The 23,481-nt window shown below is 45.9% G+C and overlaps 1 protein-coding gene and 1 long non-coding RNA gene across 2 annotated transcripts; one reads left to right on the top strand and one right to left on the bottom strand.

The window, feature by feature from the left end:
* Positions 1-495: 495 nt before the first annotated feature.
* Positions 496-23,192, top strand: LAP3 (leucine aminopeptidase 3). Its single transcript, XM_074349952.1, has 13 exons — positions 496-657; positions 3,053-3,168; positions 4,661-4,715; positions 5,185-5,290; positions 6,329-6,488; positions 7,650-7,814; positions 10,376-10,534; positions 15,480-15,604; positions 16,782-16,870; positions 17,724-17,826; positions 21,181-21,260; positions 22,048-22,157; positions 22,622-23,192. The coding sequence occupies exons 1-13, from the start codon at positions 556-558 to the stop codon at positions 22,809-22,811; spliced, it is 1,560 nt and encodes a 519-aa protein (XP_074206053.1). The 5' UTR covers positions 496-555; the 3' UTR covers positions 22,812-23,192.
* Positions 15,522-20,210, bottom strand: LOC123613678 (uncharacterized). Its single transcript, XR_006721063.2, has 3 exons — positions 20,095-20,210; positions 19,057-19,177; positions 15,522-15,655 (listed from the first exon to the last, which is right to left on the bottom strand). It is a non-coding gene; the product is annotated as an uncharacterized LOC123613678 (long non-coding RNA).
* Positions 23,193-23,481: the final 289 nt, after the last annotated feature.

Genomic DNA, 23,481 nt, shown 5'->3' with positions numbered 1-23,481 from the left:
GCTTCTCTATTCAAAGACAGCATTTGGGCTGACTGCCTTATAATGCTGAACCCTTAGACCAGATGGAAATTCAAAAAACAAAAAGTTCAAAAATAGGACAGTAATAGAAATAACTCAGCAGGAGGTCGTCACTACTCAGACCTTGGCTGTATAAGCTGCGTGTTCGCCAGTTCTCCCCGATGCCCCGCCTCCATCCCCGCCCCTCGTGGTACCCTCCTCCGGGAGCCTCCTCCTCTCTAGCCTCACGGACACGCGCACGCGCACGCCCGCACGCCCGCACGCCCCGGAGCACACGCCACAGCCTCGCGTCCCTTCCAGCACCGCCCAGTCCGCCGGCCCCGCCCCCTGGATCCCGCCCCGCCCCCAGGCGCACGCACGCTGGTCCTCGCCGAGCCGACAGCCTGCCCCTGGCGCACGCCTGGCACGCCCCCTGGCACCTGCCCCGCCTCCTAGGCGCGCGCCCGCAGCTCCCCGGAGGCGGGCTCCCAGGCGCGCCCCCGCCCTCCATGCGCCACGTGCTCTGTGGAGGGCGGTGCGGGGGGCCGAGCCGAAAAGATGTTCTTGCTGCCTCTTCCGGCTGCCGCGCGAGTCGCCGTCCGACATCTGAGCGTGAGGCGCTTCTGGGGACCCGGTCCCGCCGCCGCAGACATGACGAAGGTGAGGGGCCGCGGCTCGCTCCGGGACCGCCGCGAGAGTCCTGCCCGCGGGCGTCTGGGGCTTCCGGGTGGGTCAAGGCCGCGGTGACCCGGGCTTCTGAGCCAAGCTGCCAACATCGGCTAAAAGGAAAAGTTCCCTGCCTTTGCGGATCTCGGCTTTGGCAGGGGCAGACGGCGCGGGGCTGCCGATCCCCCCTGCATTCTCCCACGGGCTCTGTGCCGAGGGTGCGCTCTCCCTTCTCTTGTTTGGAAGTCCTAGGATCCGAACTCTGCGGCCGACGATGACAGCCTTAGCTATCGCTTTCTGAGCTCCCACTCTGTGTCGTGCCTTTATCTCATTATTTTGTGAAGTCCTGGCAGTCCCCTAGGGCAGGACGGTGCCAGGATTGCCCCCACTTTAGCCAGGAGGATGCCCAGGCTTGGTGCGTTGAACTGTCCTCTAGGATCCCAGAGCTGGCCAGTCACTGGCTCCGAGCTCCGCACCAAGACTTCCCTCCCCCGCTGACGATGGAGGCCAGGAAAACAGAGGTCTTCCGGGAGTAAACTGCCTGGAAGGGTTTCTGGAGAAAAATAACATCTCTCTAGGGCAAAGGGCTTTGCAGAGAGACCAGCTCTTTGTGAAATTAAAGGAGAGTGGCCTGCAGGAGACCCGCCTCTCCACCTACTTGAGCTCCGAAACGCTGTGAAGAGGGTTACTTTTCGGCTCTGGGGGATCTGAAAAAGGGAAATGGCTCAGTGGGAGGAGCACACACGTGGGAGTCACGCTTGAGGACCTGAAGGACTGTCCCTGGGGAGGAACGTTCTAGATAGGGCTTGAGCTCAGGCCTCCCCCTGAATCACAGGTGGCCACAGGAGGAGCGGTCTGTCCCCTGCTCTTTCCAATACCGTGGAAATAATCCTACTCAGGTAACATCTTGGCCTGTCAGTTCCCTACTTGGTTGCATGATGGAGTCCCAGACAGCGGGCAGTATTAGGAAAGTTAGAACCTAGAAAGGTTACCAACGCAGAGAAAGCCTGTTTTTTTTTTTTGATGGAAAAGACAGGACACTATTTGATCTAAGTCCCAGTATGATTTTTAGTGTAGAAAGGACAGAGGACTGTGAGGGAAGGCAGCCAAACGGGGACGGACTCTTGCTCAGTTCTGTTCACACGGGCTAGTATGTCAGACCAGGTTTCTGCTTCCTTATCCGTCAGGTGGGAAGAAGACTCCATGTTCTTTTCACCTCACAAACTTGCCGTAAATCAGAAAGCATTTTTAAAGTCATAAGTTGCTGTGCAAAGGCAAATGGTGATTCCTAGGTTTACTTCTTTATTTCAGGTGTTGGGGGCTGGTGCTTAAGCAGATGAAAGATACACCACTAAGTGCTGGACAGAAAGCTCTGCTCCTGCCCCTCCAGGGGAGGTGCATTCTTTTCCTGTCTCCCAGCCTGTGAGTTGGCCAGGGTGCAGATGCAGCCACTGGCATCGATTGGGATGGCATCCTAGAATATTGCAGATTTGCATTTGAAGGTTGTAGGGGAGGGAAAACTTAACCTCTACTTTCCTAGGTTCCATGTCTGCACTTAAGAATGAAATGGACATGAAGCAGATTAACAGGAGAAAGGCATACAAGTTTTATTTCATATTTTTATGCATACATGGGAATCTTCAAAAGGATAGTGAAGACTCAAAGAAGTCTTCAGGCCTCAAAGCTTATATACCCTTTTAAACAGAGGATGAGAAATTGTGGGGATGCGGGAAAGCAAAGGAAGGCAGTACGTTGTGAGAGACTAGGAAATGTATGGGGGAGGATGAGGGTTATTTTAGTAGGTTTGTTTGCACAGGTCCATTTTGGTGTTGACTCCCAGTCTCTGGTGATAAGAATGTTCTCTGCCTGGTACAGAGAGAGAACCTTTCTCCTGGGAAATTTTATTACCAGATTTTGGGTAGAAAGGGGGAGGTCAGAGAGGCCTTCCTGCATCTGCTGTTTCTCAGCTGCCTGCAGCTCAAATTAATCAATATGCCCAAGTGGCATATTTTGGTGGTGGCATGTTTTGAGCCCCTTCCAGTTCTGACTTGCTTACAAATGGAATTGTTTTCTTAAACAAAGCACCTTTCTGCTCTTTATTTGAAAGTGAAAAAAGCCTTCTATGTTCTGAAAGCTCTTTCTTGGGAGGGGCCATGAAGACCCAAGACAGGTAGTCACTGTGGTCTTGCATTGGCAGGAATTTGAAGCTTTCAGGCATAATGTGAGTGTAGCTGACTGCCCAGCACTTGCTTCTGTTTTGGCTTTGTTCTTCTGTCCTTGACTGGAACATGGTTTGGATGAAATTGTTAGCTCATTTTGGAATTTGGGAACCCTTGAGGTCCTCTAAGGGATCTACCCTAATTATCTTCACCTTTCCTCCTGTTCTCAGGGCCTTGTTTTAGGAATCTATAGCAAAGAAAAAGAAGAAGATGTGCCCCAGCTTACAAGTGCAGGGGAGAATTTTGATAAATTGGTATCTGGAAAGCTGAGAGAAGTTTTGAACATGTAAGTATTCATCTATGGTTTCCAGTTTTTTAAATGCCCCGAAAGTGAAAGAGAGTATCTTTTCTGTGCTTTATTGTTAGTAGATGGAAACTGGCCAGTGTCTTCTCAGTGGAAGTGAAAGAATGTGTCTCTGGAATGCACATTGGTACTTTGTCAGTATCCCATGGGTCTACAGTTCTGGGAAATTAGGACACTTCAACGAAACCACAAACTTATTGTGACAGACTGACCCAGGAGGATCTGGAAAGTACCAGATTTCCTCAGCCCAGCCCCCTGGCTCCAGTTCATTTCTCCCCACCCTCTTTCTACCCACTTCCCCACCAGTCTCTCTATTTTCTATTTCCCTTCACTTGTAGGAAACAACAGGTCCTGGACTAGTTCAAGACAGCCTGAGGAGACTGTTCCTTTCAGTCACAAGCCTTGAGTTTCAAATCTAAAGGGACATGTGAATCGCCTCAGGGTGTAGTTAGATTGCACATTCTAGGTCAGTAAATCTGAGTGGGGCCGCAGATTCTAACCATTCCTGCATTAGCTGGGATCTGGGGAAGACAGGAAAACATTGGTGTTTCCACGTCCTTCTGAGCTGCAGGCCACATTTAACAGAAATAAAGGTATCAACCTAGTCCACTGCAACTTTATACTGTTTGGATTATAGATAGCCTATAGCATCTGACAGGTGTCATCTGATAATTAGAGCAATTAATTATCTAATCATTGGGTAGCAGAATTTGCATCCCCTATCAATTACCGGTGCTTCACCAGTAGGCTGCTCTCTGAAGTGCTTTGATTAATTCGTTAATTCAGAAGCTAACATATGCAGGTACAGAACAGCCTGGCCTTCCTGACTGACAGCTATTGGCTGCGGCACCAGCACCCCCTAGCTGTATGTTTGGCGCTGTCACCTGCTTTGTTTTGGAAATTGCCCAGTATCCCATCTGTGGATAAGCACCCACAAAACACCTCCAAGCCGAACACACTGCGGTCAGGTCAGCCTCTTAGGTTGGTGTCTTGCATCTTTTATTAGATTTAAGATTGAAGTCAGCTTCCACCCAGTGCTCAGCTCTCCTCTGCAGCCATGTGCTACCTGTCCACGGCACCACTTCCTACAGTCTTTTTCAAATAAGTTTGTATTAAATCTAATCTTGAAGTTTGCAGAATAGTTTTTGAGCTAGAATTAGAAGTGCTGCGTCTGAGAAATCTGGCCTCAGAGAATTCTGTGTTTTGATAAAAACATTAAGTGCAGCAAATTCATAGAAGTAGTAGTGCTGTAATAAGGCTAACGTTATGTCTGTGTGCATTCTCAAGGGAGCAGAGCAAACTGTAATTTTTATTTTATTTTATTTTATTTTGTTTTATTTTATTTATTTGTTTTAATGGAAGCACAGAGGATTGAACCCAGGACCTCATGCATGCTAAGCACATGCTCTGCCACAAAGCTATACCCTCCCCCTCAAACCAGAATTTTTAAAACAACTATTTCTTCTTGTTTCAGATCTGGACCACCCCTGAAGGCAGGCAAAACCCGAACCTTTTATGGTCTGCATGAGGTATGAGATGAAGATAAGGTTTATCTGGCAAACCCCTTAGAGAGCACCTACTATGTGCCGAGAATTGTGGCTGCAGAGTTGTGCAGAAAATTTTGCATCAGGTAGTATGTACAGTTTTACCCTGGTGTTAAGCCACAAGTATTATTTCAGATTGTAAAGAGGCAAATTGCTGTCAAAAAGTATTGCCTCTCGATTCCTCAATCTGCAGGCTGCTTTGGTTCAGCTGCCATCGCTGTGGTACTGACATCATAGAGTTATTTACAGGATTACCCTCACTCAACCTTTCAAACACACAGTTTTAAGATTTTACCAAGATAATAGGGCTTAAAAAAACAAAACCAAATTTCGCAGCGAGTTTTGCCCCATGTGGAGTTAAAAGTGGTTGTGTGCGAGCTCATGTCACGTTTCCTGCTGGAAATGGGTGCTTTCAAGACAGAAAGCGGCTGACTGTGTGTTTTTCTGGGAACAGGACTTCCCCAGCGTGGTGGTGGTTGGTCTTGGCAAAAAGGCCGCCGGAGTTGACGACCAGGAAAACTGGCACGAAGGCAAAGAAAACATCAGAGCTGCTGTCGCAGGTTCGTTAACTTTTGGACTTTCATCCTGATGAAAGATTCCTGAGGATCGCTCTGTAAGATTATCTGCCTCCCCTCTTTCTGACCTCTCACCATCCCCGCCTCTCCTATACTGACACAAACAAATCTCTTTACAAAGCTCCCCTTACCGAACGTGCTTGGCCTTATTTTAGATACAGAAGGTTAGCTTATGGAATTTTATTTTTCTATTTCTTTAACTTGTGTCTGGGGCTTTCATGACCATTTGTTCACTCGGTGTTGGCCTTAGAGCTCTACTTTGCCAAAAAGGCCTTCTTGTGATGCAGCCCTGGTGTGGCCCGACTATAAATCACATGGAGGCATCACATTTATAAATCAGGGAAAATGGACGCAAAGGGCAGGGCACTTGTTTATCGCTAGTTACCGGACGTGTGTGCCTGTCTGCGTTTGTCACGTGGATGGTGTGAAAGCTGCCCTTGGGTCCTTTCAGAGCTGAGCGCAGGACAGGGCCTTCACCATCGAAACTATGATTAAAGATACTTTGAAAACCATTGCTGAGGCAGTGATAATTAGCTTGGTCGATCTTTGGTCCTGTGTATTCATATGTGCTTGTTAAATTTACTGTCATGTTCGTGCTGGCTGATCATTTCATGACTTTTAGTTGGGAGATTCTGCTGACTTGAGCTTAATAAAATGCCCTGTTACTATGGACGTGGCTCAGTTCCTTGGATATAATTTTAGTGTTGTCACTTCTCTGACATTTTTTTCAACCTGGGAAGCTCCTGGGGGCTGGGCCGTGTCACCAGGAGATCCTGCTGTTTCAGAAGTGGTTCTAGCAACAGCAGCCTCTCCGAGGAGCTGGAGCAGTCATCTTATCTGTCGGTCTGTCCTGCCTCTCACTTGTGGGTGTGTGCCCATCCTCACTGGACAGCAGGGGAGAGGGAGGCTCAGGGTGCAAGGTCAAGTGTCCGCTGGGATTTGACCCCCCACACCACGTCCCTGCCTTCTGCTCTCCAAGGTGTCTCTGTCTGACTGTTTTCCGGTCCCTCTGTCCCTGGGCAGCGGGGTGCAGACAGGTTCAGGAGCTGGAGATCCCCTCCGTGGAGGTGGACCCCTGCGGAGATGCACAGGCCGCGGCCGAGGGGGCGCTGCTCGGGCTGTATGAGTGCGACAACCTGAAGCAAAAAAAGAAGACGGTCGTGTCGCCGAAGCTCCATGGAAGGTGAGGGGACAGACCAGGGACGCATGCATTCCCCGTGCTCTGGCAGCGGGGCCTTTTGGACACTAGCTGCCTCTTTTCCGTGTCCAGCACTGCCATGTGGCTTGTCTATGGCTTCCTCATCACTGTAGCCGTTTCAGGAGGTTGATGACTGTCCCCATGTTCTGCCCCTGGCTTCATCCTGTGCATGTCTCTCCTGTGACTCTCCAGACCCTCCCTGCTGCCTGGCTCCTAGGGATTCAACCGCGGGAATAAGATGACAGATGGGTCCCAGCAGCTTCCGATGTGGATCATTTCCATCTAACCACCTGCTCGCACTGTGCTGAGTGCCAGAGAACACGGATGAAGGGATACATCCTTGCCCTCATGGTCTAGTGGGGAGACTTGTCTTTGAGCACCAGCTATACTCCAGCCCTGTTCTGGGTTCTGGGAGATGAGGTCCCTGCTGTTAGGAGGGGAGACCTTCAGGAGATGGTGCTGGGGGGACAGCGGGCATCTTCGTACAGCCTGGTGGTTGGCAACTGTGATGAGAACGAGGGCTCAGTGACCCGTCAGCCTGGCTCTGACTCTGGCTCCCACTTCCTGGCCGGGCGACCTCAGTGACGTGACTGCAGTCTCTGCACCTCATTTCCCTCGTTAGTTGAGTAGAGTTGTAATTCCGATTTTGTGGGGCTTTTATGATCGAAAGACAAAACCTGTCAAGAGAACCCTGTAAATGATGCGCGTTGTTTTCCCTTCCCGTGCCCCATGGTGCGGGAGGGCGGGTGGGGAGGGCCTCCGGGTCCCCGCCAGGACTGAGCAGGGCGTGCTGGCTCTGCAGTCACCCCTGGGACCGCAGCACTGCTGACGCAGCGAAGGAGGGTGAAGTGGGCCTTTTTGTGGAGACCTCTGCCATCAGTTTGGGTGGTGGACTTGGAGGCCCATCGGTCCAACCCCCTCTTTATACAGGGAGGATGCTGGGGCTCCCCTGGCTCCCCTAGGCCCTAGTGGGGACCGTGTTTTCTAGCTCTGTATAAACTCTAGCGGCTGCTGCCCCGGGTCGAATCACAAAGGATGAATCCGGGTCTCGTGTGTCCATCATTTTCAGTATGAGCCCCTGAGCTGTGCCGCACTCAGTGTTCCAGGGAGGCTGTCTGACCATGACCTTGTGCTTTCTCCTGCCAGTGGGGATCAGGAGGCCTGGCAGAGGGGGCTCCTCTTTGCTTCTGGGCAGAACTTGGCCCGCTACCTGATGGAGATGCCTGCTAATGAGATCACGCCAACCAACTTTGCTGAACTGATTGAGATGAATCTCAAAAGTGCTAGCAGTAAAACAGACGTCCACATCAGGTAACTCAGGATTATGTCACAGACTCGTGGGATGTTAGAGCCAGAAGAGCCTCACAGACCCTAAAATCCAGTGCTCTCACTATTCAGAGAGTTAACTTCAGACCCAAGAGGTGAGATGACCCCCCCAGCAGCTGCACACAAGCTGGGACGAGGGCTGTTTGAGGTTCCTTCCATCGTGTCTTGCCTTGCCTTGGAGAGAGTGTCATGACTTCACACTCCATAGTGTGTGTGTGTTGTGTGTTGTGTTTTGTAGCGGTTTTACTGAAATTTAATTCATGCATAAAATATGCAACTCAGTGATTTCTGGTCCATTCACAGAGTTGTGCTGCCGTCACCACAATCGATTTTAGAACATTTTCGTTACCCCCAGACAGGAACCTTTTGCCCATTAGCAGTCCCCTCTCATTTCCCTCCCCGCCAGACATCAGTTTCATGGACATTTGGATTCTTTCCACTTCTTGGATCTGATGAATAATGCTGCTGTGAGCATCTGTGTACCAGTTTTCGTGTGGGCATATGTTTCCATGTCTCTTGGGCAAGTAGCTGGGAGTTGAATTTGTTGGATCAGATGGTAACTCTTATCTTACCTTTTGGAGGAACTTAACATATTATGTTTTGTTTTGGTTAATTCTTCCTTGTCTTTTCTCTTTTTGACATACATGAGGAACACAGCACACCTGACTTGGCATGGAGTGAGTCTCCGCCTGGTGGAGTCCCTTAGCTGGATTAGATACCAGAGCTGGGGTGTGGTCAGCAGCTAGGCTGTTGGACATAAAAGGCAGTCCCTCTAGGCTCTGTTACCCTCCTGGGAACTCCTTGTAACCCTTTAAGCCAAGTCTGAGTGTTTGGGAGTTTATGATGAAAATGAATAGCTATTTATTTGCTTTACCTGAAGAATCCTTTACTATGGACGCTGTTTCTCAAAGGAATTTCCATTGAAAAAGAAGACAGTATTTAATTGTAATTAGAGGTCACATTTTTTTTTTCAAGAAGACCCCTACAGTCTAGACAGAGTGAAGAAAAGGTGTAGTCTATAGAAAACACAGTATTAGAGCTTGATAAAATTTCTGGAGTGGCCACTATGTATTCTGTAGCAATGTTTAGTCTCTAAAAAGGTATCCTAGCCAAGGCAGTTCCTTGTTTTATTTGAGGAGACACCAGAGCTGCTTTGTGTCAGCAGATTGTGGCTGTGTGGCCATGGTAAGGGCACCTCCTCTGTGTCTGGGAACTTGGCACATAAAGATGGGTGGCGGGGGTCCTTGTCTCCAGAGAACTGAGGACCTTGTAGGAAGGAACAGGCAGGGAAATGTGGGGCCCGGGGGGTGCTGCAGGAGCAGGGAGGTGGAGAGGGCTGTGGAAGAGATGAAAAGGCACCTTAGCAGAGGCAGGGACGTTGCTTAGAAGTTAACAGCAGGGCTTGTGGAGCAAAGGGAAGGCGGCCAGAGAGGAGGGGGGCGGGTAGGGTGTAACCCCTCAAACTGCAGCAGCTGCATCAGACCCGCTCCAGCATGGGTGGGAGCAAGTCAGAGGAATGCAGACTGTACTGCCAGAAGGGCAGGACTTCAATAAAACATCAAGCACTGAGTTTGTGATTAAGAATACCCACATTACCCAGCCCTGCTGCTTTTGAAGTGATTTTTTTTTTTTAGTTGTCGTACCTGCCATTTTTGTATTCTTTTCCCTCTTAAACTTGGGCGGCCATCTCCCCATGACGAAGGCCTAGTTTAATAGTTTGAACAAACGGCTAGGAGCGTCCTTGGACGTGGTTGTTTCTGGTCTGTGGGAGGGTAGGATTTTTCCCACGGCCTAATTACTGTGGCCAGAAGTCAGTGCAGGGCCCTTCCGTGCCCCCGGCCTAGGAGGAGTCACCCTACGGCGTCTGCCTCCTGGTTGGCACCAAGGACTCTTCCCGTTGAATTACCTGCATCGAGCCCAGGTTTATTAAGTAATAACTAGTCTTCCCCCTTTGATACGTCTTCTCAAACTGTGAGAAATAGTCTGACTACATTAAAAAGATTGAATTTCAGCAATTCTGTAAAAACAAAGAAATGGGCCTTGTAGTCTAAACAGTGGAGTGTAGCTTTGTTGGGTTTTTTTTGTTTATCGATTGGTTGTTGCTTTGTCTTTTATAGAAAGACCAAAAATAAAACAGTAGGCCCCTTAGCTATCTTTTAAGCTCCTTTATCATCTCAGAGCCTTGTTGACTTCATCTTTAAATTAAAACTGTAGAAATATGTGAGTGGGTTAGGGGCAAACTATCAAATAATTACCTGATGTCACATTACATATCATACATGGATCCTCTTAGTAAGTCTATAGCTAATCTCTTGATGGAGGTGTCACTGATCTCATTTTATAGATGAGGGAACCAGCTCAGAATGAAGGGACTGACCCAGGAATATACAGAAAACAGATAGGATGTGATAATTAAAGCACTAATATGTGTGTATTTTAAGAGCTTGTGTGTTACACTTTATTTTACACACAGATGAGTTTATTCTCAGTCATTTTGAAATAGAGATAGCAGCATATATTTACTTTTTTTCTTTTCTGCCCTGTAGACCCAAGTCTTGGATTGAGGAACAGGAAATGGGGTCATTCCTAAGTGTGGCCAAAGGGTCCGATGAGCCTCCCGTCTTCCTGGAAATTCACTACAGAGGCAGCCCCGATGCAGGTGAACCACCGCTGGTGTTAGTCGGGAAGGGAATCACCTTCGACAGGTATGCCTTTACTGTATCTGTGCTTTGTATTGTGGTGAATGCTTCGTATGCAGTTGTATTATTTGGTGTATAATTTGCTTCAAAAGCCTGGTTTGGGTCAGATCTTATGTGTTATTTTAAATGTATTAAGCTCCCACTTAAAAACTGCCTGCTGTCAGGCCCTTTACATATATTAGCCCCAGTCTTACCCCCAGGAGGTGGGCACTGCAGACATTCTACAGGGAAGGAATCCATGACTTGGAGAGGTCAAATAGTTTGTTCAAAGCCCTAAAAATAACAGAGTTGGAAGTCAAACTCAGCTGTGTCTTTAAAATGTCTTAAAATCTTCCCCCCACACACTGATTCTCCTGTGTACATATTGAAGACTGCTGTGGATGATGAGGCAGCCGTGTGGGTCATGCTGTCTTCCCTTTGCTGACTTCAGAGGACTTTTTTTGCTGACCAGACTAGCTTTGATTAATCGTATTAAACCATAAGTATTCCTTAGAATTGGAAGCTCACTCTAGTTATTTCAACCAAGGAGAAGCTGAGTTGGTGTTTCCCATGGAAAGCATTTGCTACTAAATACTAGTTTCAGGGGTGCTAATTAAATGTGAGACGTAAGAAGAATCACTTGATCAGAAAGCTAGGTTAGATTTTGGATAACAATCCTTTATCAGATCTTTCTTTGGCAGATTGTTTTTCCCGTCTGTACCACGTCTTCTTGTTCTCTTGATGGTGTCTTTTGAAGAGCAGAGGGTTTTCATTTTATGATGTCCAGTTTATCAATTCTTTATTTCATGGATCATGCCTTTGATGTTGTATCTAAAAAGTCATTGCTGTATCCAAGGTCATCCAGATTTTCTCCTGCATTAGCTTGTAGGAGTTTTATATCTTTTTTACATTTAGGTCTGTCATCCTTTTTGAGTTAATGTTTGTGAAAGGTGTAAGGTATGTGTGTCTAGAATCGATTTTTGCATGTGGATGTCCAGTTTTTCAGCACCATTTGAAGAAAGACTATGTTTTCTCCATTATATTGCTTTTTTCTTTGCTGGAAATCACTTGATTTTATTTATGTGGGTCTATTGCATTCGATATTTTTTATTTCTAGCACATAATATAATACAGAATATATTTTTTCAAAACATCGTATTATAATTACTGATATATAAATAAAATTTATTGTTTTTAACCAGGGGAAAAAACAAAAAAAAACTAGGTTAGATAAAACAAATGAGTTTTTTATCTTGTTTTGTCTTAACTTTGTCAGGACTTCTTGGGGGTCTAGAATATAGCATCTTCTAAATTTCCTTTTTTTTTTTAAATTGAAATATAGTTGACATCTAAATTTCCTTTTGAAGGGAATTTGTATCTCAGGGAATCGTGGTCCATGGAAACTGCTTTGGAAAATGCTGCTAGAGATCCCAAAAATCTTGAGGTCCTAGTCCGTTTTTGCACTCATTCAGGAATTCTGCCTGAAACGTGGTTTGAATCTTATCCTTACAAGAGTGCTTCTAGGCACTGTGATGCCTTGTCCTGGGCAGAGCTGGCCGCCAGGGCGGTCTTCCTTGTACCAGCAGGTTGTAACGCCTCTTGTTCACTGGTTCACGTTCCCTCCTGTAAGGCGCTGGTCTCCCAATGGTCTTCATTATGTAGCCCATCAGTGAAAGATCCCAGCTCATACCATTTGAAATAGGCACATTTATTTATGTTACATGCATATACTGTTGTAGTAAAGTATTATAAAAAGGTACAGCATATAAAAATTAGAGATTGAAAGTTAAGTTGTCTTTAAATGTCTTGCTAATTAAAATGGTTTTATACTATCATGGGCTAGAATCTTAATGCAAACATTGATGCTCAGGGTGAAGTTTATTGTTAATTTAAATCCATATTTGAATTTTTTGCTATGGGAATATTGAGCAAGGAGGCCTGACCTGGTCTTTTGGGTTTAGAGGAGGCTTCCTAGAAGGAGTGTCAGTCTTAGCGTAAACGGTTAAGGACAAGGGAGTTGGTCGTGCTGGGAGCAGGGCCGGGAAAGAGCAGGTGAAGGCTGCAGGCGGGAAGGAGGAGGGACCTGGGACCGATGGAGTGCCAGAGTGGCCGCGGCTGAGCATGGCTGGGGGAAGGGACGAGGTTCAGCTGGAGACGTAGCCAGAAGCTGGGTTGTCCTGGGCCTGGTTAGATTTTGAACTTTGCTCTAAGAACAGCTGGAAGTAACTGCAGGGTGTCCAGCAGAGGGAATGACGTGAGAATTATATATACAGTAAAAGCCACCCTTTAAGTGTTTAGTGCAACGAGTTTGACAAATTCATTCACCCTTGCAGCAGCCACCAAGATTATGAAAACAGAACATTTCCCTGATGCCCCCAAAACCTGCTTGGGGAGTTTGGGGGCGATGCTCTTTGGCAGTCACTTCCTCCCCCACCCCCTACCTGGACAACCAGTCATCTTTCTGTTATTGTAGATTCGTTTGGCCTCTTCCAGAAACTCATACACATGGAATCTTTTCTGTCTGCCTCCTTTCTCCCAGCATATTATCTCTGAGGTTTAACCATGCTGTGGGTCGTAATCTGTTCCTTTATATCACTGAGTAGGGTTCCATTGTGTGGAAATATAAACATTTGTTTATCCAGCCATCTGTTGAGGGAAATTGGTTTGTTCCAGTTTGGGGTTATTAGTAATAAAGCCAAGACCATCTGTAAGCCTTTGGGTGGGCAGAGGTTTACCTTACTCTTGGGTAAATACCTAGGAAAGGAGGACTGAGTTGTATAACCACCTGTTTAAGTTTGTAAGAAACTATCGAACTTTTCCAAGCTGGTAGTACCATTTTGCATCCCCACCACCAAAGTACAAGGATTCTGCCAACATTTGATGGTGTCGGTCTTTTTATTTCTTGCCCCTGCAGGGAGTGTGTCTTGGTATCTCTGGAGTTTATGTTGCACTTCCCTGACTAATGATGTTTAGCCTTTTTTTAATTCGTACATCACCTTTAGTGAAGTGTCTGCTGAAATCTTTTACCCTTTATTATAGGAGTGTTTGTCTTATGAGTTACAGGGTTTTTTTTTTTTTAATGTATTCTAGATACAGGCCCTTTGTCAGACAGATGTGTTGAAATATTTTTTCCCATTCTGAGGCTTGCCTTTTCATTTTCTTAAGTGGTATCTTTTGAAGAGTAGTTCCTAATTTTGATGAAGTGTAATTTATCAAGCTTTAATTTTATGGTTCATGCTTTTTTTGCTGTGTTTAAGAGAATATTGCATATGCCAAGTCAGTGTTTTCTTCAATAATTCCTACGGTTTTAGCTTTTAAGGCTATGTGCCATTTTGAATTTTCGTGTATACTTATAAAAAGCATTGAAGGTTTTTTTTTTCCTATATGGGTATCCATTTATTTCATCACTATTTGTTGAAAAGACTGTCCCTTCCTCCATTGAAGTACCTTGGCACCATGTTAAATCAGTTGACTACATAATTGTGGGTCTATCTCTGGACACTGTTTCCTCCAGGACCTTGTGACCAAGTATCGATGGCTACAGCTTCGTCTTGAAATCTAGTAATAGGAGTCCTCCAACTTTGCTTTTCTTTGTCAAAATTACTTTGGCTACGTCCCTTGCATTTGCATTTCAATTTTAGAAACTGCTTGCCATTTTTTTACACACATACACACACAAAAGCCTACCGGGATTTTGTTCGAGATAGTTTTGTTTTATTTTGTTTTTGGTGAACATTTGGTAGTTGTGTAGGTAATAGAATGGAATTATCCTAGAGGGAGACCTGAACATATAGGAACCAGGTAAACTTCCAGATCACTGGTGGTGTAGCCTCAACTAGGAGGGATGCAGGAGAAAAGAGATGGATGGATTGGAGGCAGATCTAAAGGGTGAGCAGAGATGCCTGCTGACCTTGGACTGGAGGTTATCTAGAACGAGTCCTACAAAGAGTAGAACTCCCAGAAGAGAAGTGGCCTTGAGATAGATGTGGCGAGTAGTAGGACAGCCTCATGCACCATCATGCTCCCTTCACCCCCATGGGACTTCATGGACTAGGATGTACTTCTTTTCTTATTCTGAGCCATTAGATAACCTTATTCTAGGTGTAAATGACAACTCTGTAACTATAAAGTGCTTCTGAGGTGAGTAAGAATCAGGACCTGATTTCTAAGGCGAGCAGATGTTAGAGCAAGGAGCTGAGTGTCTGTCACCAGGGCACGTCCGCAGCAGATCCCAGTCAGAACTTAACGTCGAAGCCCCTGGCAGCTTGCGCAGTCAGTGGAGCAAGTCACTCTGGATTCTTACACACCAGAAGCAGAAAAGTCACTTGTTAGTTAAAGACGTCTGTCTGGGGAGGTGGCTTGGGTTTCTTGCCAGTTGAAACCTTTCTCAGCTCTTGTGTTTGGGCACCGTCCCTGAAGCTTTGGGTTAGCGTCTTCCTGGTGCCTGTGGCTGATGTGGGTTATTTTTTGCCACAGCAGGAGCCAGCACACCTCGGGGGTGGCAGAGGGAGTTGTTCTCCCCTGTCCTGTCCCCGTTGGGGGTGGGGGGGAAGGGGTCCTCCCAGTCTTCTGAAACCTGTCAGCTTTCTTTAACAATGTGTGACCTTCAGGTTCAATAAGTTGATTGATTCATAAAATTTGCTGAAAAGGCAAATCTACGTGGGTGTGAGGAGTTCGCGAGCTAATATAGAGATGGAATTTGAACAGCATTGATTGCATGATGTAACGTTTGGCTTAAATGTCACTCAGGCAGAAATAAAATGAGCTCAGATGCCCGCCTGTATTTCTGGGATTATTTTTATTGAAACCATAAGCCATCTTTTAAAATGTTGAACTCACTCCAGGTGGCAGTTTGGAAATTTGATGGTGCTTTTGTGTGGTAGTTCACCCTGAGCTTACACATTCTTTTTGAAGAAAGTGGCTCCAGCCCTCTTCCTTGCTGTTATCATTACACATTGTCCTTTCCCCCCAGTGGTGGCATCTCCATCAAGGCATCTGCAAACATGGACCTCATGAGGGCTGACATGGGAGGAGCCGCCACCATTTGTTCCGCCATCGTGTCTGCTGCCAAGCTTGACCTGCCCATCAACCTCGTAGGTGAGTGGGTAGCGGGGCCGGGTGGGGTGGGTCTCAGAGAGCTTCTGGAATCTGGTCAAATAGTAAAATGGAGACAAAAAGCATGATTTCTATTAATCTGAAAAGATCAAGAAATGGTTCTTAAATAGGTTTTCACGCAGCAGAAGCTGTCTAGCTGAGATAAGTGTTTTCTTGTCTGAACTGAGTTAAATGTGTTCTGCATGGTGGGCTGCAACTAGAATTGATTTGTTTTACTTCTGCAAAAAGTGGTAGCAGTCGAGGGCACAGAATGTCAAGTCTGCGGTTTGCTCCAATGGGAAATGCTCAGTAATCAGGCTGGTGATTACCTCACAGGGTTGTGGCCGATTAAATGCCTTGATACACACAAAATGCCTGGGATGGAAAAAGTGCTGAGTACGTAGCAGCAGTCTTTGTAGTACAGGGTGCCAGACACAGTGCTGGGAGGTTGCCTTGTACCGGGGTGCGGTGGTGGGGAGACTGAGGCCGAGTGACTTGCCCAGTGTCACATCCATTGCACGGGAAGGTAGGACTGCAGTCTGGATCTATCTGACAGGCCCTCCTCTCTCCTCCTCCTTTTTGCTGAACTATTGAAAGTGAGTTGCAGACATGATGACACATCACCCCTTGTACATGTCCCCTAAGAACAAGGACATTCTGTGTAATGACAGGATCAGTATCATTTCCGAGGATTAATATAGTAATTAAATTCAAACTGCCCAGTTGTCAAAAAAATGTTCATTTTCCATGTGTGTCTATACACCCACACATTTATTTCCATTTATTTTTGAAATCTGGGAGCCACTCTAGGATCACTCATTGCATATACGGTTGCCATGTCTCTTTAGTTTTCTTTAATCTAGAACCTATTTCTGCCCCTTTTTTTTCTCCCATGACATCAGCAGTTTTAAAAGTTCCAGGCTTTTCTTGTGATGCTCTGCAATGTGGATTTATTTATTTCTTCATGATAGAATCAGGCTGGACTTCTTGGGAAAGAATGCTACACAAGCGATGTGTGCTTCCTGTTGCTGGTGCACATCGTGTCGCCTGGGACACGGGCGACGCTAAACCTGACCACCTGGTTAACGTGCTATCTGTTGGCCCACTGGCGACCTCGGTCCCACGAGTGGCACATTTGGACCCAGCGCGCTCCATTTTCCTTCATTTATTTTTTTTAAAGGTTTGGCCCCTCTTTGTGAAAATATGCCCAGCGGTAGGGCCAACAAGCCTGGGGATGTCGTCAGAGCCAAGAACGGGAAGACCATACAGGTTTGTAAGCGGCAGACGCAGCGCAGCCTCCGCGTTCAGGCGTTCCTGGCGGAATCCCCGCGGAGCCACAGAAGCACCTCCAAGGGGTGCAGAGCGCGGGCTCCACGTGGGGGAGGGCGCTGTCTTCATCACGAGGAGCTTTCTGTGCAGTGGGAAGTGTTTCTTTATGGGAATTTTCAAGTTGGTTTTCCTACCTTACTGTTCCCCTTCTTCCTCTAGGCTGTACACACCAGTTACCGTGAATTTGCAGCCAGCCCCGCAGGGCGTGGCAGAGCAGTAAAAGTGCAGGCTGTTTTCTGAATAGACCTTTGCTGCGGTAACTTTTTCTGTTTAGTGACGTGTTCTGGGGGACAACACGTCCTGCACCTGGGGATGTGGCAGCCGGTCCTCCGCTGGGGCGTGTGTGTGCGTGACACACTGCCCAAAAACTGAGCCTCTGTTTAAAAGAAGGGGAGATGATGTAGGTGAGGTTGCTGACGTCTCAAGAGTCCCCCTGTCTGGAGATACATACTTTCGTACATCTTTCTTAAACCCTTTAGTTTATTTGCTTTTAGAAATCTTGACCCTTCCTCTTACAAACCTATTGGTAGAACCAGACACTTCTATTTATTTCACTGTCCAAAGTCAGCAGCATTTGGTCCTCAGCTCTGGTACCGGGACGATTACCTGATGTTTGCTCTTCAGATTAAATATGTTCCTACTCTAGCGGAAGTATGTTTTTGATACTCGATGCCAAACGTCACACCAGCTTTTTCTTACTTTTAAATTAAACATTGTTGTGAGTGTCTAATTTTTTATTCACTGCTTGTACCATCTTACCTTTTTTTTTTTTTTTTGACCCTCCTCTCTGCAGGTGGACAACACGGATGCCGAGGGCAGACTCATCCTGGCCGACGCGCTTTGCTACGCGCACAGCTTTAACCCGAAGGTCATCATCGATGCCGCCACCCTGACAGGTCAGACAGCGAGCTTTTCCTGCTTTTGTTGGAAGGAGCCTCATTGATTGGTGCCGAGTGCACACACTGTACTCGGGACATTATTCCCCTAAAAGTTGGCTCGTTCCATTTGCATTCAAATGTCTTTTACCGAAAGAATCGTTCTGTGGTTGTAAACTGTTTCAGATAATAGGTTGGTTGTTTTAAAACATCCCAGGCTGTTATCTTTAAAAAAAGAAATAACAAGTGGGTCAGGTCAGTCCATCCAGAGTGACATTGAAAAATGATGCTAAGAGATGTCTTCTGTTACCATGGCCATTGGTTACATCTGAAAGGATAGGTGCCGAATCCCCAAATCGGCAGTTGTTTTTATTAAGCATAATGTCACTGGGTGTTTTCTGAATTTGTGTACTTGCTGTTACACAGAAACAAAACGCTGGGGGTAGGGTGGTCAGATCCTCATTCCGCAGAGACAGGGCAGGGTAATGTGCCGTGTGAGGCATGGTGGCTTTAAGGCCACCCCAAGGGGGGCTCCCAGCTGTGCACCTTACTAGCCTGTCAGCCTTGCGCAAGTTCCCTGATCCCCTCAACCATCAGCATGTGGGGAGAAGTCTGTTTGCTTCACAACGTCATGAAAATCGGAGGGAGTTTCTGGAAGGCCTCTTTACTACAGCGCCTGCCTGTGGCAGACACCACCACTGGCTCTGTAATGAACAGATGTTCAAAGGGATGACAGTGGGCATGGCCTTATTGCAAAAACCCAGTGTTTGTAATCTTGCATCCAACAGTTCTCTTTCTAGGAATTCACTCTGTCTCTGCCTCTTTTAAGATTAAAATTCAGATCATTTTTTATCCTTTGGTTTTAATTCTTCCTCTGATCATGTGAGCCTTTAACAGAAATAGGTTCATGTTTTCCTTTTATGTGGTTCTAACAGTAGTCCACGGTTTTATTCGCTAAGAGTCCCTTTTTCAGGCTGGCGACATAGTATTTTTATGGTCTTTTGTCTCCCTGTTCAGTTCAGCAAATCTGGCTTGCGGTCAGTGCTCATCTTCTCCATGCGAAAGTTAAACACGGACGCAAGGCTCTTATGGGCTGGAGAGGAATCCTGTCTTGAGGACAAGTGAATATGGGTGGGAAAAGCCACTGACTTGAAGCCAAGCAGTAATGAGCATGTACGTGTCACTCGAGATGTAGCCCCCAGTCATCTAGACAGACCACAGGCAGAGAATAACCAGCACCCACTGCAGTACCTGGAATGTAGTGGGTGCCTTGAATGGTAGTCGACACAGTATTTAATTCCTGCAGATGGCTGCTTCAGAACAGAGGCGAGGCCTGCATCTCGTGGGGAAGGGTGGTCAGCAGATCCTCACACTGACAACAAGCACAGAGAAGCTGAGTTAAAAGGAATCCGTGAGAGCCTGTGCAGTTGAGGATTTGACAGGTCTGGGAGGGCAGGCATCTCGTCTTGAGAAGTGCTACTCTAGCCAGGATCAGAAGGAGTCATCACCAGGGGGAGAAGGAAGGGAAGAGAGTCCCCCCACCCCCAGAGGGCACCATAGGAGGGGGCAATGGGAACAGGATGGAGAAGAGCAGAGTGTGCCTGGGGCGGGGATGCTCCAGGCCAGTTTGCTGGCCTTGGCGTATTACGGGATTTAGTCTGGAGCCAAGTGCAGCGGGAAGCTACTGAGCAGTGTTGAGTGGGGATGATAAGGTCACGTTTGCACTGTGAAAGGGTCCCTGGCTGCCGTGGGCCAAATGTGTGGGGGAAAGGCCAGAGGAGACGGTGGCAGTCAGGGAGGCTGGTGGGCAGTGCGGGGTGGCAGACTCTCACAGATGTGTAAGTGTGCCTGTTAGGGATGCATGTCTGCATTTGGCCTCAAAATAATCTATCGGATCTGGGGGGTTTAGGTGAAACAAGTTTACCTGTGACTCAATAATTGCTGGTGCTGGCTAATGAGGACTTGCATGTCCATTAAATTATTCCCTTTGCTTTGTGTATATTTGAAGTTTTTCACAGTAAGTTTTTTTTTTTTTAAACTATTACAATAGTCCAGTGGTAGATGATGGTGGTAGCAGTCATGGTGCAGGGAAGAGGTTTGGTTTGAGAGATAATTGGGAGGTAGAGTCACAAAACCCGAAGGAACTAATGACCCAAACAGATCCAAGTTGCTCAGGTGTCATGTGGAATCACAGGTTTTTACATACAAGTCACTACCTCAAAACTGATTTGCTTTAAATTGTCAACTGTTTGCAATTTCTTACTATTATGTAATTTTAATGTAATTTACTTGTGATTTCTTGGGAAAAATATGCAGTCCAGCATCCTAGTGGCACAGAGCCATCTGGTCCTGAAGAAGTGCTGCTCCCTCCCCGGGGCTGGGGTCCGTTTACATCACTGTGGTCCTGTATGTGGCCACAGAGATTAACCAAAATTAACAAAATGAAACAAGGGCTCTAAGCTTTATGTCTTAAATCAGAGACGTGCGCAAACACTTATCCACAGACATGCAAGCAGAGGGGATTATTCAGTGGTGTCAGACAGCCACTAATCCTAACTGCAAAGAAATTTAAGGATGTGGAAAGTATTGTATGTTGTTAAAAAAAGTGAAGTTTACACAACAGAGTATATATACTATCTGAGTTTCAGTTTTCCTTGGGGGAGATGCTAACCAGTTGTTCATGCAAAATCATGGGTAAGGATTAAGGTGCCACCTGGACATGCCTTGCATTATAGGCAGCAAGTGCCACCTGTGAAAACTGTAGGATTTATCGCATCTTAAAAGTGGCATCTCCTCTGATGTTCCATGAGTGTCCTGGTAGTTAAGGATGGTGGGTTCTGCTTTTTCCTTCCAATAAATACAGAACTCATAAGCGCCAGGCAGTGTATATGCTTAGAGTCAGCTGTGATCCCTGCCCCAGAGCTTACCACTGGGCCCAGCAGATCACAAATGAAACTGCCCGAAAATGATACCGAAACCACTGGAGATGGTGCTGGGCTGCTGCGCCTGGCTGCTGGCATTCAAGAGTGTGCTCGGGAGAACCTGAAAAATCTGAATTTTGTAACTTGATTTTTTTCTTTTAACGTGTTCATTTTAAATGAGAAATCAGCCAGTGGGACACACTTGGGGAAGGAAACAAAGATGAAACAGAAAAACATGATGAAAGTCTTGTAGGAGATAATTACTGAGATGTGATTAAAAATATTAAAAAAATTAGAGATGCCTAAATATGGATTAGTAAGTAAATTATGACATGTTCACACTCAGAGACATTGCAGATTTGATTCCAGACCACTGCACGAGAGTGAATATCGCGATAAAGTGAGTCACGTAAATGGAGAGACTGAACGCTGACCAGAGGGCTGTGTCTTGCAGGTGCCATGGACATAGCTTTGGGGTCTGGTGCCACTGGGGTCTTCACCAATTCTTCCTGGCTGTGGAACAAACTATTTGAGGTAGGAATAATGCATAGAGACCTAAATGAAGGAGATGATTTAATTCTTCTAGCCTTGGAAGGCTTCATTTTTTTCAACCCTGTGTTTGTGATTTTTATGTTGTAGATTTGCCTTTGAAATGAAAATGCAGTAAACTTGGTTCAGTGTGGTTTTCTATAAATGTTCCAAAATTACGGGTGTGATGCCACATGCCCCCTCCTCCAGGAGCCTCAGAATGACGGGGAAATGACTTACAAATACTGTGGCCATACTGTCGAGTCCCTGATGTAGAAAAGGTTAAGAGGACAGCTTTTTAAAGGAAGGAATGGCCTTTAAATGTATACGTGTCATGAGTCAAGTAGGGAAGCCCGGGATCCTCAGCAGGCAGTAAGAAGGACACCTTTGTGGTTCTCTGTGCCTCCTTGGAGCCTGTTCCCAGCCAGCCTCTTCCAAACAGCAGTCTCCCACATCTGTCATTACACAAAGTAACAAGGTCATTTTGTCTTAGGATCTGGCTTTCTGTGGTGCAGTTCCAGGCATGTGTTTCCCCTGCACACTGAGGCCACAAACGTCACAAAGACTGTTTCACCCTAATCAAACCAGCAAAGCTTGTCTGCACTATAGGATACCAGCTTATTAATTTGACTGAGACCAATAATATTAGCTTGATGATTTTAGCAAATGCTCTACAAATTAGTGGGACTGTTTTTACAACATCCTTGGTTTCGTTTATAATTCACAAGAAAATCTTTTGATTAACTGGAATGACTCTGGAATCTGTTGTGTAGCTTCACTGTTTGTTCTCCAGGCCAGCATTGAGACGGGAGACCGTGTCTGGAGGATGCCTCTCTTTGAACATTACACAAAACAGGTCGTAGAATGCCAGCTTGCTGATGTTAATAACATTGGGAAATACAGGTATGTGGAGTGGGCTATAAAAGGACATTTTTACAGTCATCATTGGTTGCCAAAATGACTGTTTTCAATTTTAAACCCTTTTCACAAAATGTTCAGCTATCCAGATTTCCTTATGCCGAAGTGCTCGTAAGCATTCATTTCTCTTTTATTTTCAAGGTATTTCCCAACTGGTTCACAAAATTTGGCATGTTTTCAAATCTAAAGGTCATTTTAAGCAAAATGTAAGGGAAGGAGATGGACAAAATGGTCATTACCAGAGGAAACAGCATTTATCCTTTACTGCTTAAAGCTATGTCTAAAGATAAATATCCTGAAAGTGATTTCTGGGTTTTCTTAATAGGTCTCATTAACTTTGACTTTGCTCTCTGGTCATAGAAGCCACTTGGCAAGGATGGAGGATCTTAATAAAATGTTTAGTGCACATTTACCTGGGGTTAAATAGTGATTTTTGTCTCTGTCTTTAGATCTGCAGGAGCGTGTACAGCTGCAGCCTTCCTGAAAGAATTTGTGACTCATCCTAAGTGGGCGCATTTAGACATAGCAGGTGTGATGACCAACAAAGATGAGGTTCCATACCTGCGCAAAGGCATGGCTGGGAGGCCCACGAGGACCCTGATCGAGTTTCTGCTTCGGTTCAGTCAAGACAGTGCTTAGTTCAGGTGCTCTGAAAGTCCTTCATTCTGTCTTAAATGGGCAAGAGAGCTTCTGAACACTTTTGAAGGAATAGATAAAAATCTTTTAAGGGAAACAAAGGATGGTATTTAAAAACATAGAGCAAAATGAAATTTGTATGCCTTTTTTTTTTTTCATTTTATGCAGAGATTTAGAAAGGTAAAGTTAATATCTTGCTTGACAAAGATTTTTAAGATCCTCTATGAAATGATGACTTTTTAAAAGCTACCTAATCACTTTTCAGAGTATATGTTTGTAACTGAGGAGCAAAACTGTATTTCAGATTTGTGATGCTGGGAATATGAACAAACTAAAAGTTGCTGTGCAATTGTCAGAAACAATAAATCCAACTTTTCTGCGCTCTCTGCTGTGGCTCTGGTATTTACTTACATATTACCATAAACCCAGTGATGCTATAATGTAACTTGTCTCTTTTGGCTATTTTATATGAACGAAGTCATTAAGTTGGGGCACAGTGATACAGGTATTTTCTCAATGTTAATAATTTTGGGGCACTCAGTGATGAGCTTTTGATTTTGTGAGGCAGGTACTATTATCCTCATATTACAGATGAAAAAATGAAGCACAAGAGAGGGTTAGCAACATGCCAACGATGTCACCAAGCGAGTAAGTGGGAGAGCAGAAATTTAGG

The sequence above is a fragment of the Camelus bactrianus genome, chromosome 2 (genome assembly GCF_048773025.1).
Source record: "Camelus bactrianus isolate YW-2024 breed Bactrian camel chromosome 2, ASM4877302v1, whole genome shotgun sequence".
NCBI classification, from domain to species: domain Eukaryota; kingdom Metazoa; phylum Chordata; class Mammalia; order Artiodactyla; family Camelidae; genus Camelus; species Camelus bactrianus.
The sequence above is the reverse complement of the archived record's forward strand: the minus strand, read 5'-3'. Positions and strand labels throughout refer to the sequence as shown.